At 33.9% G+C, this 17,048-nt stretch overlaps 1 protein-coding gene across 2 annotated transcripts in view; it reads right to left on the bottom strand.

The window, feature by feature from the left end:
- LOC127729712 (vitelline membrane outer layer protein 1 homolog) overlaps positions 1 to 17,048 on the bottom strand; it is a 34,645-nt gene that overhangs the window by 10,769 nt on the left and 6,828 nt on the right. The window contains exons 1-3 of one of the 2 annotated variants that reach the window (XM_052237568.1): positions 3,984 to 4,323; positions 1,295 to 1,398; positions 303 to 491 (exon numbers count right to left, since the gene is read on the bottom strand). In XM_052237568.1, coding sequence (XP_052093528.1) covers positions 303 to 491; positions 1,295 to 1,398; positions 3,984 to 4,302 — 612 coding nt within the window. In that variant the 5' untranslated portion in view covers positions 4,303 to 4,323. Of the gene's footprint in view, positions 1 to 302; positions 492 to 1,294; positions 1,399 to 3,983; positions 4,324 to 17,048 lie in introns of those variants that run through there. The other variant, XM_052237569.1, reaches the window with a different exon arrangement.

The raw sequence follows: 17,048 nt of genomic DNA, 5'->3' as shown, positions 1-17,048 counted from the left end.
CCTTTTCATTGCAATTAATGTAATCAAACTATTTATTCTTTGGAATAAGCAGGATAGTCATCTTATCGCATTTCATAGAAGGTAAAAAAAAACCACCACAACACTTAAATGAAAAACTTAAGATGCACAGAAAAACGTAAACTTTTAACAAGGCGTTTTTTGTACCATTGATAAATATTCTATTTAGAAATCTGATAGCTTCTTGGTTAGTTAATCATTTCTAAACAATGCATCTAAACACGTGATAATTTCAGTCCAGAACATATATGTATTCCTAAAAGTTTTAAACATAAACAGCTTACATTGTATTGATGCACTTGTAGAGAGAATGCGACAAGCAATGTTCTTGCTGGACAAAGTGCTTCCTCTGTCCAATCTCCCCATTTCTGCTGACCAGAACTTGCGGTGTCACCACAACGAACACCCCCTCTACTTCCACAGATCATTTCGATAGCATTAAGTTCTGAACTATCTGCATGTGGCCCTTCAATCTGTAAGTCAAAGAAGAAGAAAAATAACAATTGAATCATCTTACCTTCTATACACTCTCTCATCCCATATGGAATTTACTATACCGTATTAGTTCACTAGCTCACTTTGTAACTAATAATGTTATGTATGCATATGCTGAGTTAACGTGCGGATATACATGTACTCATATTTTCTAATTTTTATTAATCTTCGAGCATACCAAGACAGATGGAAGCAATATATAGTACTATTGATTCCAAAATTTAGATTTAAATTGGTGTTGAAAAGGTCAATTATGTACACGAGCAACCTTATCCAATTTATTTATGACGAAATCAGGAAGCATATACCCTCTCAATCAATATATCCTTGTGACAACACAAAGAAGTGAGCCAGTCTTTGGATTTACCACTTACTCGCCTCACCTATTATCAGTTAATTTCATTATATGTTTTGCATGGTGTCTCTTTTTAAAATGACTAAGCTTCATTTTTTGAAGAAAAAAAATGGATTTAAACAATTTTTTTGATATTAGCGTTTTTTTTTCTGTTTTATCGAAATTGGCATTTGAGGCAGCTGTCGAAAAATAAATCCCACAGACTAAAAAAAAAACGCCAACTACATAAATCCAACCATTCCTTCCTCCTGCCAAAATAAAAAAGAAAGGTTAATTATTTCTTTTTTCGCTTTTGATACTTCTCTACGTTAAAAGAAAATGTATATATGAAACTCTCCTGCCAACACACCATTTGGTGTGTACTTCCTGTTGACGTCGATCAAAAACCGTAAGCTTCATTTATAGTAACCATGGAAATATACATACTCTCATTTTGTAACCAATGGCATAATGACCTTTCGTACAAAATTCTTGGTATGTCCAATCCCCAAAAACTCCACCATTTGTAACAGACAATGTATAAATATAGTCTGAAAAACATAAGTTATGTGGTTTATTTGTTTTATAAATACGATAAACGTTACAGCAAACCAAACAAATAAAAGACCTCTAAAAATCAATATACAGTATATTCAACAATAAAAAGGAATCTCTACAATATATTTGAAGCAGCAGCAGCAACACCTCCCTAAAAAACAAAACAAAGTAATAAAAAAAACACGACACAAAAAAGACCGTCAAGTTCTTAAACGTCCCTAGTATCAATTATACAGAAACTATCAATGTTCTGCAATTGACACTATTTTTCAAATAGCAAACCCATTAGGTGTAAGTCAAACACGTACTACATTTCTGAGCTTTGACAGGCACACAAAAATTGATTGCTATCAAATATGTTTAAACCCGCCACATGCTTCATGTACATGTCTTAGGAAAAATCTATCCAGAATAATCCACTTCTTATATTTCGCCCACTATCGATCGCCTCGTGAGGACAGAAATATAGGGTACACAATCATTCTAGTTTAGTCAGAAGCCTGTTAATCAGTGGAAGTCGTTGGTTCCTATTGTTCGTTTATTGTTTATCAAAATTCGCGTTGCATGGTTTTTCCCGTTTGACTTCATTTTGTTAAGACAGGGCCTTTTATGAGAGTTTACGAGGGTGTTGATGGGGTTTACAAAATAGAAAATAATTGGCCAAAACAATAGGGAATAGAGACCTATAGTCGCACAGTACGACTTCATTTGGCTCTATACCCTAAAGGTAGACTTAGTAGGCAAACTGTAGTTTGTTATCCTCCCTGATGATAATTCACTTGAGTTTTTTTGGGGGAAAAGTTCGGAAAACAAAATGATTTCCGGATGTCCTTTCCGTCAATTTTATCGGGATGGGTTTTTATGCCTACTACTTCCTTCTTCTTTATGTATTTTCCTCCAGCATTGGAGCACACACAGCAAAATGTGTCTTTAAAACAGAAACGAATAAAAGTTCGGAAAACAAAATGATTTCCGGATGTCCTTTCCGTCATTTTTATCGGAATGGGTTTTTATGCCTACTACTTCTTTCTTCTTTATGTATTTCCCTCCAGCATTGGAGCACACGCAGCAAAATGTGTCTTTAAAACAGAAACGAATAAAATCGAATGCACAATAAATGAATCAAAATTGAAATGCAGTATACAGAGCCTCAACCATAACAGTTGCGCATGTACAAATATAATTACATGAATGTACATACTTTCAATATACACGTGTGTCTAAAATGGTTTCGGTTCCTCCATGAGCACAAAAAATTACTTTTAGAGTAGTTTTACATTTTTCCCAACAACCCTGCAGTTGTAGCTTGTAACTTATAGGAAATAGCGGTAGTATTTATTCTTCTATAGGAGACAATACTAACATTTTCTACATTGACCACTTTTTTTATGAAAAACCTGGACAAAACAGTTATGTGTTATATTAGTACTTTATCATTCTGTTTTAGAAATTAAAGTCAAATGGTAGCATGACTATCTTCAAACGGAGCTTATTTATGGTATCCAAGCCCACCGTTATTTTACATCAAATTTATGAAAATTTAATTTGGAAGTCTTTTCAAATAACTCTCAAGAATATATTTCAATGTGTTTCAAAATCTATATTGTAAATAAACACATTGCAGTTATTCATAAATGAATGAAAAATATATTATACCTTTTTATTCTACCACAGCGTGCAGAGTTGACTTCCTTCACCTGTCTTGGATACACGAAAGGCCAACCAAAAGCTTGGAAAATGTAATACTACTTTTTTTCCATTAACGCTTAACAGGACTTTAAATTCACATCTAAATGCAACTAAACTAAACGTTATAAACTACAAAAGTCAAAGACATTATTCGTCGAACGCATATCTGTTGCATGTAAAAGATGGATGGTAGTGGGCTGGTAATTCTTAAAATTTTGACGTGGAAAATTCTTTCAAGCTAAGGATGGGTTGAAGATTTAGGTAGCAGCGGCCGGACAAAGTGATTACTATATCACCCCACTATTGATGAAGATATAATAAAATGAACAAGGAATTATCAATTATGGATAAAGAGACAGACATAGCCATTATAATATCTCAACACTTTCTTTAGAAACTTAGGAGAAAGCAAGTAGCAAACATGCACCCCGATACAAGTCAAGACAAACATTAGAATTTCAAGATGGATTAGCGATTTCTGCTGTACGCTGAAATCCATCAAACTTCTCATGGTAAAAGTCAGATAATAAGAAACCAAGTGAAAAACAGGGACGGGTTCAGATAGAAAGATATTGCTGCATGCAGTGAAAGCTGTCCACCTAACTCACTGAAGGATTTCTTCAGATGACAATCCGATTACTTAAAATCCAGGCTAAAAAATAGACATACTAATTCAGTCACGTACTCAAAATCTCGAGAGTTTGTTGTAAAGATTTGAGCTGGTATAATTTGTGACTGCGAAAGTAATGGCAGCTTCAGGTGTAGAGCTTAAAGGATTTACCATATTGAAAGCATGCATGTATGGTAGTAAGTCAAGGGATTCTATACTTCTGTCATTAAGAACAGTTTCTCGGTTTACGCAAGATCGTAAAGCTTATATTTGACTTACCGCTAAATTTACGACTAGTGTGTAGAAGGTTTGAACCAGAAACGTTGTTAAATTCCGTATGACAGCAACCAGAGGGTTCCACTTTACACTCTCCACTCAATGTTACATAAGTAATCTCACAGCAGTTATCACTGTTTTTCATACAGAATGCTGCACATTGACTTTTAGACATACTCCCTATAACCTTGAGATCCATTGATCTTATTTCCTTATTTTTATCTACTCTGAAGGATTCCTTACACGTCTGATATTTTCCAACAGTAAACTTCGCGTTTTGAAAAAGGAAACTCATTATCAAAGCGATTTCATACATTTGCATGACTGTCTGAAACAATGGACAGTTATTTTGATATTAAATATTAAGTTTCAAAGTTTTGAAAAATACTAAAAACGCATTTAAATTAATTCCATTCGATAAACTGCAATTAATTCATCTGCAGTATATTCTATTGAAGTTTCAATGAATCTATAAAATAACAATTCCGTGCGCTTTTAACAAAGTTTTATGACAGGTATTTCAATTAAACAATAAGTTTTTTTATAGATTTTATTTTCAATTAAACCCTATAAAATCTTTCCACGATTGAACACAATTAAGAAATGAAAATTATAATGTGAATGATTTAGTTCATATCTAATTAAAGAGAACGATACATCAGCAAATACAATTGCACTGAATCAATAAAATTATACCAGTGAGACCAAAGGGAGCAATTTTAGTGGATGGTAACTCCGGGCATTTAGAGTCTCCAGCAGCAACGCGTACAAAAGAGGGACGAAAGATACCAGAGGGACAGTCAAACTCATAGATCGAAAACAAACTGACAACGCCATGGCCAAAAATAAAAAGACAAACAGACAAATAATAGTACAGATGACACAACATAGAAAACCAAAGACTAAGCAACACGAACCCCACCAACTTAAGGTTCATCTATACACTTCCACAAAAATGGCTGTGGTTACACCATGAAATTTTCTCTGAATGCAGACAAAACTGTGTAATTCTAATAGTTTTAAATCCTGGCAGCACCTAGATATATACAAGTTATATTCATTTTGTGTTTTAAAAAGAAAAAAACTTTTGTGGATTTTGCTAAACATTTTCTTTCCTTGCCATAGGTGGTGTAAAAATAAACAAAGTCATGTGAAATCTTTGAGATGGTCCCCCTAAGGTAATGATTGTATTGTATCATATTATCATATTCTAATGCAATTTTTATGTAACAATTTTTTTCATTGGCTAAAAGTTACCGTCAAATCCACAGTTGACCAGTCGTAACTAAGGAGGGACCCGCCATTTTGAATTCATGGATCATCAAATGTTCGATTACTACAATGTTATAGAAAATAAAACAACACCTACCTCAAAATTGCCGTTTTGATGTGATTTTATCCAAATTTTAATCGTAGAAGTAACGAAATAACCTTCAGTTTGTAAGTTTTCATCTGTATGACGTCATGTTTAGCCATGACGTCTTTGCGCCAAAATCATTCATGAAGTTTCGCGGAATTTTATTAAATTTCAAATTTATACATTTTTTCAAGCTTTAACGTATTATTTCTTTTTGTAATGCATTAGAATCGGAATAACAGTACTGTAGTTGAAGAGTTGCCACCGTCAATTTTGATTTGACGGTCGCAAATATCCGTTTTACTGTCTCCGCTACGCGTCGCCAGTAAAACTGCATTTGCGACCGTCAAATCGCCAATTGACGGTGGCAACTCTTCAACTACAGTACAGTTATTCCTTAATTGATTGATATGGACAATAGAGGGACAATAGAAATCCACTCACAACAAAGGTGATTTAAATAGTGTAAATGAGTGGACTGTATCAAAGAAAACTCAGGTGTTTGTTTATTTCACCATCTTCTGTGGCAAGGAAAGAAAATGTTCATCAAAATCCATAAAGTGTTTTAACTTTTTAGAACATAAATTGGATGTAACATTAATTTATCTAGGTGCTGCCAGGCATTAAAACTTTTAAAATTACACAGTTTTGTCTGTACTCAGAGAAAATTTCATGGTGTAAACACAGCCATTTTTGTTAAAGTGTATAGATGAACCTTAATGGTAAATATATGAATAATGTTGGATATTCAATCTGTTTTTAAAACAGATTTTATTCACATTCGAAAACCATGTCAGAAAACTTATATCAGCCACGTTCCACCCCTCCCCCTTTACAGTGTAAGTTTTCCTAAAAGGATTAAAATTTAAGACCCAGAGTTTCTATTTCCGACAGAGTTACTATTCTTAAAGGGATAGTATTTTGACAGGGTTTATATTTTCTATTAAGAGTTATATATAATTAGTAGTTCATACAGGGGGTCAATATTCAAGGCAGGGTAAGCATTTCTGACAGGGTAACGGATAAATATATCTGATAGGTTATGGGGTTAATTTTCTAGGCAGTAGTAGTAGTTCCGCAGCTCTAAGTAGGAATTTGACTTTTCATATTTTAGAATACATTTTAGTCCTAGATGCATGATTTTTTTTATTAATTGTTATTGGCTTTGAACTAGCTGTCAGTAATTGCAAGTACTCTCAGATCTGTACTTGGCGTCTTTTTGTTGTGGGGATGTATAAGTACCCTGCCACGTCCATTCTGTGTTTTTGTTACTGGTTTTTGCTTTGTATCTATCTGATGAGGTAAGCCCGTTTCAACTGATTTTTATAGTTTGTTCAAATGTTGTACTGTTACACCACTGTCCTAGGTTAGGGAGAGGGTTGGGTGCCCGCTAACATGTTTAACCCCGCCACATTCTGTATGTGCCTTTCCCAAAGCCAAGAGCCTGTAATTCAGTGGTTGTCGTTTGTTACTGTATATCATATCTGTTTTTCGTTCATTATTTTGTAAATTAATCAGGCCGTTGGTTTTGTCGTTTGAATAGTTTTACATTTGTCATTTTGGGGCCTTTTATAGCTGACTATGCGGTATGGGCTTTGCTCATAGTTGAAGGCCGTACGGTTACCTATAGTAGTTAATTTCTTTGTCATTTGATCTCTTGTGGAGAGTTGTCTCATTGGCAATCATACCACATCTTATTTTTATATGTATATAAGGACATTGCTACTTTGACACTGTTGACCAAATATTATAGGGAGAAGAGTCCAGTTGCAAGTGCTAATTAATCGATTAAATTTATTTATTTTTAATTTGAATCTTTAGCGTATGTATTTGCTTTCGCATTTGTTTTTGTAAGTAGTTCGGTCGACTCGACTACAAATTGTTGTTCTCCCGCCTTTTTCATTTGTCGAGTTTAGTTCACACTTAACCAATTCGACAGGTATACTGAAAAACATGTAAAACAGTGACGATGAAGTCTAGCATTCTCCCGCTAGTCACCAGTCGGGGGATGATTTTACGGCTAGACCTAAAGAGCCAATAGTAACCGAGTCCGAGTTTTCTCCAGCAGATGCCTTATCTCTATTTTCACAGAAACTAGACAGCGCGTTGGTCAAGCACAAACAGTAAATAATTGCTGAAATAGGAGAAACGGTAACCTTCACCCGTCCTTCAAGACCTTTTTACACGTCCAGTCATATGTTCAAGTTCGAAGGAAACGGCAGACAACATGAATAACAATGCTCTGTCAATCTCTTCTTGGCGGGAAGAATTAAATTCAATTTAATTCTTCCCGCCAAGAAGAGATTGACAAATTATTGTCTTTATTGGAGAGAGATGAGTATGGTTCGGTTAAAAAATTGCTTGAGCAGAGTCAGGAGTTGCTACAAAGGAATACAATTATTCGAATTGCAGATAACTACAGTTGGACGTGGTAGAAGAATACACAGACGACCTTTTAACCTTTTACCAACGACGCGACAAAATTGAGACAAGCCGAATATCGGGCAATAATAAAGAGAAGAGAAAAAGAGAGGAAAAACAACAGAGACAGTCCTCATCCTAAGTCAACAGCAGTAAACGAGCTTTTTCGTGGGCCCAGCACGTACAGAAAAACCACCTAGATATCAGTATCAACCCGCAAAGCAGGCGTACACCCAGCTAGAGTATTTCGAAGATAAAAAGGAAACCAGGTGCTATTACTGCAACGGAGAAGGTCAGTTCGCTTACAACTGCCCTGCCAACGAGACACCAGTCTGCATGGTGAAGAAGTTAAGTACACATTTTTTTTATTTGATAAAAGTTACATTAATTCATCATTTTAAGTCGGTAGTTTAAAGAAAAAATTTGCCTCTTGAAAAGACGTTTTGAAAGCCAACAGTTTTGTTTTAAATGTTATTTCGAGCGGTTATTTAATTCCATTTTTTAACAGTCCTTCTGCTGTGCAGTTGAAGAATAATCGTTCTGCTTGATCGTACGCTTTATTTGTCGAACACCCATTAACAAGATGCTTGATTCTGAGGTCAAATCAAATTTAAACATGAACCCATGTTCAATCACAAATTATAAAGCTTTAAACACACCTTCAAATTTAAACTTTTTTTTGTCAACAAACTCATTGACATGTTGAAGGTCAAGAATTAAGCGCTCAATCGGTCTGTTTTAAAATTAAAAGATCAAATTCCTTTCATTGTCAACCCTTTAACCGTTTCAGTTAATGCCTCAGGTAAAGAGCGCTTAATTCTTGACCTCTCATTAGCAAGAGTATGATATTGATTTCAGGACATATTTAATTCATATCCGAAATCCATGTCAGAAATGTCTGTCTTTTTAATTTTTTCATATGAGTAATTTTGTTTGTTGTGAGATCGGAATGTTTGAAAACTCAGTTATCTACTAGTCATCATTGGTATTGAAATCGATGAATGTCTGGTTTTCAACTTTCTTTCCTATTTAGGTTTAATGCACACAAACAAAAATGAATTGGAGATACCTTAGTTACAATGGAACTGGCGATAAGTCGAAGACAGACCGACAAAACCATGACTAAAAGCGGTAAAAAGACACATCAGTCAACAAACCACTCAAAAGAAAACTTAAGATGAAAATAAGAAGATGTGGTATGATTGCCTATGACACAACTCTCCATAAGAGACCAAATGACACAGAAATTAACAACTATATGTCACCGTACGGCCTTCAATAAATAATATTTCATTGCTCGAGACAATTTAATTTCAAACTGTGAGCCTTACCGGGCAATTAACGTATTTAAAATTTCACTATCAAGAGAGGAGAAATAACGTATTGCTAGAGATTCTGTAGGAGAATGTTTCTCTTAAGATTTGAAACAATACGTGTATGTTAGCAAACTATCTTTGTTTTTCAATGATTTGCAAAGAGATGGGTTCTTGCTATGTGACATCGATGATCGTCAGGCATGGTTATTGGTAGCTTTTCCCCAATTTCACATCAGTAAATTCAGAAGCAAAAAAGAACTTTTCAGGGGCGGATCCAGGATTTTTGAAGGGGTGGGGATATTCCATACAACCTAACACATATCGTCGATTTCATGCTAAATATATTATACCAAGAGGGTGTGAGACGCGTATGAACTCTACGCCCGCCCTTACTCCGTCACTGCCTTTGAATTACTAATTGAATTTTGACCAATGAAGAAGTGATATCAAACGCAAAATAAACGTTAATTTTCAACAAATGGAAAGAGTCCTTTGATTTAATTATTGATTGAATAATAAATGATTCGAATGAGGGGATCAGTAAATAGAGTCTGGATATGCTTTTTAGAAATAATAAAGTGTTATTGTGACATGACTGCAACAACTTTATTTTTAAATCTAAATTCATGTTTTACTGATACAGATACAGTTAAGTCTGTCTCATATCTAGAAATTGACAATGCGGGTCGGTTGAAAACAAAACTTTACGACAAAAGAGACGATTTCAGCTTCCCAATTCTGAACTTTCAATTTCTATGTAGCAACATTCCAGCAGCGCCTGCAAACGGAGTATATATCTCCCAGTTGATACGATATTCCAGGTTTTGTATTTCCTATTATGATTTCCTTGATAGAGGGCTGCTGCTTACAAAGAAGCTATTAAACCAAGAGTTCCAAGTGGTGAAGTTGAATCATCCTTTCGTAAATTTTACGGATTCCATCATGCACGAGTTGGTTGACCGTTATGGAATATCCGTTTCACAGGTGATAGCGGATATGTTGCAGATGTCGTAACTACAATTCCGTCTCCTTTTCCCCGAATGTGACCTACCGAATTAGACTTATTACCGGGTTTGTACTAACATGATCAACACAACGGATTCCACATGTGGAGAAGGGTCTGCTTACCCTTCCGGAGCATCTGATATCACCGTTAGTTTTTGGTGGGGTTCGTGTTGCTCAGTCTTTAGTTTTATATGTTGTGTTTTGTGTACTATTATTTGTCTGTTGGTTTTTTTCTTTTTTAGCCATGGCGTTGCAGTTTATTTTCTACTTAAGTTTGAATATCTCTTTGGTATCTTTCGCCTCTCTTTTATTGCTTTCAGAGGCAAATCAATTGAAAAACAAAATAAAAAAGAAAGCTGACTTGAATACTGTAAATTCAGAAATTATTGCATTCATTTATTATTGAGATTTTTAAAGAATTGAAAAAATGCAAGATTGATTATTGAGATTTCAGGAAAATCTGCATAGCATAGTATCAGATATCAGAATGCGATTTTTTTTATTGCGATAATCACCTAGTCAAATTTTTCCCATTAATAAAAAAAAAAAATCCTAATAATTTCTGAATTTACAGTATTTAGTTCGTCAAGCTCTGCGCTTTACTTTTCCTAGGCCTAAATGTGATTGAAATATTGATAATTTTGCTAACTTTCACGAAAAAATCTCTTTTGTAGGGCCACAACAAAAATAGATTATTACGATTTCAGAAAAAGTTGCATTCAGGTATAGTATCAGATATCAGAATGCGAGTTTGTATTATTGCAATACTAAATCAGTTATTATTACTAGCATTGATCAAAACCATTGATAATTTATGAATTTAGAGTAACTTCTAAATAGCTCAAAATTTAACCTGGAATCAGTACATAAATACTTTAAATTAGGAAACTTAAACATGTTAAATGACGTGTTTTCACAAAACAGTGGACAATTACAAACATGGTGACATCATTTTTACAACCAAACTGTGTTGTTGATATAATTATATATTAATTGAAATCTCAAAATGACAACATGTAAGTCATTGCAGAATTATTTTTTTTTCAAATGATTGAATGTTTGTTAGTAATCTACTTCAAATAACCCACAGTTAAATAAGGAAATGTGATATGATTGCCATTGAGACAACTATCCACCAGAGTTCAAATAATTTGGCTGTAAGCAGTTATAAGTTACTGTAAAATTGAGAATGGAAATGGGGAATGTGTCAAAGAGACAACAACCCGACCAAAGAGCATAAAACAGCCCAAGGCCACCAATGGGTCTTCAACACAGCGATAAAATCCCGCACCCGGAGGCGGGCTTCAGCTAGCCCCTGAACAAAAAAGTTCAGTGAAAATGGACGTCACACTGAACTCCGAAACATATAATTGAACTAAACTAGAATTAAAAAGAACATACAATTCTAACAAAGGCCAGAGGCTCCTGACTTGGGACAAGCGCAAAAATGCGGCGGGGTTAAACATGTTTTGTGAGACCTCAACCCTCCCCCTATACCTCTAGCCAATGTAAAATAAACACACAGCAATACGCAAGGTAAAAGTCAGTTTAAAATAAGTCCGAGTCCAATGTCAGAATAGGTAACAGAAGAAACTAAGCAAAATGACAATTATACACAAATTAACAAAGGACTACTAGCAGTTACTGACATGCCAGCTCCAGACCTCAATTAAACTGATTGAAAGATTATCGGGGTCTAAGATTAAAATTTGTTTGATTTCAACAACAAAAATGAGTTTATGGGGTTCTTTGATATGCTGAATATTACTGTGTATTTAAATTTTGGAGTAAAGGCCCCATTATCAAATTCGTCCACATTGAGGTCCAAAATTATACTTTGTTTGATTTCATCAAAAATTGAATTCTTGGGGTTATTTGATATGCTGAATCTAACCATGTAAAAATTTAGATTTTGGATATTGGCCCATAATAGGTAAATGTTCAATTTCAAATTTTAAGTTCTTAGACAACATTCATTCTGTGTCAGAAACCAATGCTATGTCAAATATTTAATCACAATCCAAATTCAGAGCTGTATTGTACAATTAATATAGAAATTGTAAGTAGAGTCATAGTTAAAAATAGATATAGCATCAAATTCTAATTTTAGACATTTACTGTTCATTATCAGATATTTTGAAAAAAAGTAAGTTTAAAGACATTGTATTAATGATGAATGATATAATGGAAATTGTTGTTTTCATTTTTTTTGTAAATTTTTGGAAGAAGATAGTAGGTTTGTTTGTTATTCTGTATAAATTAATTTTCAGAATGATATTTTTGTTGATGAAGTGAACCCCTTTAAAAAAATTAGCTAATATTGTCCATTTATAAATAAATAAATTCAATTCTTGGTGTACTTGTATATGCTGAATCTAATCGTGTATTTAGATTTTGGATATTGGACCATAATAGGTAAAAGTCCAATTTCAAATTTTTCAGTTATTTAACCACATTCATTCTGTGTCAGAAACCCATGCTGTGTCAAATATTTAATCACCATCCAAATTCAGAGCTGTATCAAGCTTGAATGTAGGTCCATACTTGCCCCAACTGGGATCGACCTCTGCTATCGTATCAAGGTGCGCCCAACGGAGCATTTTATTATTTTTATCGAAAATCAGTTAAACAAAGGAAAACAAAGTAAAGTCTATCCATACTACGGACATATACAACTGTGTATGTTATAAACTTAACTGAAATAAAAAAAAAATGAAATAGGTTACAAGACTATATATTGTATCTAAAAGTGAAATTACATCACGACTTATTGGCCCTAGTACTTACAAAGAATTGCGTTGGCGTTATTGATACGTTTAATTTTAAACGGAAACAAAGTAGATATTTTTCTCGGAAATACACATTTTGCACTTAACCTCGACAGGCTAACAAGATGGGAGGTAAAACAATAACTTGTATATATATATTTTTACAATGCTATTAACTATGCATGGGAAAGGTTTTATTTCATAATATCATTAGTTTTTGTTTTCTCATGGAAACATTAAATCAAAAGGAATTTACATCAACGTAGTTTATAAATGAAAGCAACACACGTAAACAATGAACATGAAGGAGAAATAAAATAAGTATTTAGATATTCACCGTAGATAACCCTCGATTTCAAATAAAATTTCAAAAACGGGGATATATGGCAATATCCTAGTTTTACCCAACAACGCAACGGTAAAAGACTGCATCCAATAAGGGCATAAAATAAGCGTCAAATGTTTAATATTTCTGTCACATTTGTTTGGTTTAAGGTTGAAACCGGGAAGAATTTATTTCCTAATATCCTTGACTTATGCAACGGAAGGGTTTAAGGAATATCCTGAATAATAAAGCTCTCTGATTCCCTCATGTTGCAATATACATGTCTAACCCAATGGGGAAAAAAACTTGAACTCACAAGACCCCCTCCCTTCTTCCCCCCCCCCCCCCCATTCGATTATCTCCCCCTTGACATGCATCTTTTTTAAGTTACATTATATAACCAACCTTTATTTTTTTTCAAACTCGACGACTACGATCTCTCATCGCTGTAATACACGAAGAGTGTGTCAGGAAATCAGTTTGAACTTCATTTTATTTTCTCCTTATTCATAAATAAGGAATTGATTTGAGTTGTGCTTTCACATGTTAAATCTAATTTGGCAGATTTAAAGCGATTCAGTGAAATATAAGTCTTACCGGCTCCTTTAATTTATAAAATGACATGATCTTCTGTAATTCTGTGATGTTTTTTTAATAAATATAAGCAAAATCGTCCTATTTTCTAGAAACCAAGTGAAATATAAGCTAACAAGTATTCGATTAATAGGCACTTAAGTTAACATGATCAAAATTGACGCAATGCCCTGTCTGTATATAACCGTTTAATTTAAAATGCACACGGAGACTTAGGATACATCATGCACATCATGGTCCATTGTATTCATGGACGATCTTCTATAAAGGGGGTACCTAAACAAATAATTCTCAAAATATAACTGATTCAATTTTAGTCTACAAAAATTGCAAATACTATTTAAAATTAGTTTTAGTGTCATATAAAAACGTCTTAAGGATTACAAATCGGAAATAACTATAGGCATTCGCAGAGATCACCATGACCTATTTTATGATGGCACACCGCCATCGTTAAATTATCTTCCTCATTCGTCAAAAGATCACCGCCATCATTAAAGTATCTTCCGTATTCACTAAATAGTTGCGATATTATTGAAGGTGTAGTCCAAATTTGCTTTCATTTTGTTAGCCACTACCTTTTTTTTTAGCAATTATAATCAATTGCATAACCCTATTGTATTATAATCCAAAAGGTCCTCCTGATTGGGCGCAGGCCATTTTAGCGAAAAAATTAAAAACTACCATGGGACATTTCAGAGCAGACATTATAACCCAATTTAGCGCCGGATTTATCTGTTCACCTATATTTCCGAAAGCCCATTTTAGCGACAACGTCCCATGTCAAATAATACTGACCATACTAAACAGTGAACAGTATTTTGTACTGGCTGAACATTTTGGTTAATCATGGAAATAGATGTATTGTTGAAACAAACAGGAAATTAAAGTGCAATATGTGAAGGTTTTTCTGTGTATTATTATTACATAATCAAGTTACAAACAATAACATATATAAAGATAGAATTATCGACGAATCTGCACCTCCATTTAGACAATATATCAAGAGAAGGAATAGTACATATCGCAATTTTATGAACAGTATTGAACATATTGTACATGTATCTCAAGAGCCCCATCACGTACGTTCACTGTGATCTAAATTCAAGGCTAGAACAGGCTTCTAAAATTTGTGTTAATTATTTTTAGACATTTAGTGCTGTATCTAGTAAATTGACATGATTACTGTCTTGATACTAAATGTATATACATTTATTATTCTACTACGGTTGATAATTATACCACACGGAACGAAGTTTTGTAGGGTATAGTGTTTTTGACTCGTCCGTCTGTCCATCAGTCCGTCCGTCAGTAATGTTCTTGTCAGCACAACTCCTCTTAAACCGCACAACAGGAATTTCATGAAACTTTAGATAATAAAAACATAATATGTTGACGTGCATTTCCACAAGAAAAGTTGCCTTTTGTAGGAGTTATGAGTCTTTGAACTTAGGAATCTGGTGAGATTTAAATTTGTTTGCCCAGTGACATTGTGGGGGCGCGGGGTATGTAAGCAAAGGTTCTTTAATTTGAAATTTCGTTAAAATGTCATGAAAATAGGAACTATCATTTAGCACTAAAACATCCGATTTTTTTTCGCTAAAATGTTTTAGCAATACGCTAAAATGTCCTCCGCCATCCTACTGTTTTAAAGCCCTGGGGGATATCTGAATAATGATCGATAATCACTTGTTTAGGTAGATCGTCACATCTAACAAGAGAAAACATTAATCGGAATGATTCCGAAAAACCGAAATAAACAGTATAAATCATGAAAAAAAAACTTTATATATAATATATATCTTTAATTTAGATGTTATATTTCGATATCGAACCTTGAGGCTGAAACAATTAAGTGCCCTTTCATGCCAGAGATGAGAAGAAAATGAAGACTATGAAAAACTGATTCTTTGTGCATTGTATACACATTTCCGTAAATTGGGTTTTTCAAACAAAAGATAAGAGTCGGTTGTACGTTGTGATTCTTGTGTATAAACTGTTTAAAGTTCCTATATCCGTCAAACCGTTTAAGAGAATGTGTGCTTACCTTATATTGCAATACTGAAGTAATTAGTAAGATTATCTCTCCTGTTGCATGTAGGATCGTTGGGTGGTGTCTAAAGTTTAATGTGTTTTCCTGAACGGACGGCCGGATATATAATATGGACAAGAGACAGAAATATTCAATATGGATGAAATAGAGTTATCATTTATGGCCTTAACCTATATATATATATATATATATATATATATCTTACAGAATAATAATTTTATAATTATTGTCTCGGTTGCGACGACTATTTTGAGGTCCTGCCTCCTAGGACATGGTCCAGTGACTTTCTAATTAATTAGTAATTTTCAAATGTTAAATATTCTGTTTTAGTTGGTTTGATAGGATCTACTTGACTGTGATAGATCAATGGTATTTTGTATGAAGTTGTATTAATATCAGTACATATCAGTTTGACGACTATTTTGAGGCCCTCTAGGACATAGTCCAGTGATTTTCAATTAATAAGCAATTTTCAATGTTAAGTTTTCTGCTTAAGTTAGTTTGATAGGATCTACTGGGGATAGATCAATGATATTTTGTATGAAGTTGCATTACTATCAGTACATATCAGTTTGACGACTATTTTGTGGCCCTGCCCTCTAGGACATGGTCCAGTGACTTTGAATTAAATAGCAATTTTCAATGTTAAGTTTTCTGTTTAAGTTAGTTTGATAGGATCTACTGGGGATAGATCAATGATATTTTGTATGAAGTCGCATTAATATCAGTACATATTAGTTTGACGACTATTTTGAGTCCCTGTCCCCTAGACAAGGTCCAGTGACTTTGAATTAATTAGCAATTTTCAGTGTTAAATATTCTGCTTTAGTTAGTTTGATAGGATCTACTTGTGATAGATCAATTATATTTTGCATGAAGTTGCATTACTATCAGTACATATCAGTTTGACGACTATTTTGAGGCCCTGCCCCTTGGACATGGTCCAGTGACTTCGAATCAATTAGCAATTTTCAATTTTCAGTTTTTCTGCTTAATTTATATTATAGGAACTATCTACAATAAACAACGATATTTTCTATAAAGTTACATTACTGCCTGAACATTTCGGTTTGTCGACCATTTTCGGGCCCTGCCCACTAGATCATGGTCCAGTGACTGAATTAATAAGCAATGTTGCTGTCCATCATATTGTCTTTTTCTGAATTTTATGCCGATATGAGAGACATATCTCTGTGTAATCAGTTTATTTATTCACAGTTTTAATTTAA

This window comes from Mytilus californianus, unplaced genomic scaffold (genome assembly GCF_021869535.1).
Source record: "Mytilus californianus isolate M0D057914Y unplaced genomic scaffold, xbMytCali1.0.p SCAF_2, whole genome shotgun sequence".
Lineage (NCBI taxonomy): Eukaryota > Metazoa > Mollusca > Bivalvia > Mytilida > Mytilidae > Mytilus > Mytilus californianus.
The sequence above is the reverse complement of the archived record's forward strand: the minus strand, read 5'-3'. Positions and strand labels throughout refer to the sequence as shown.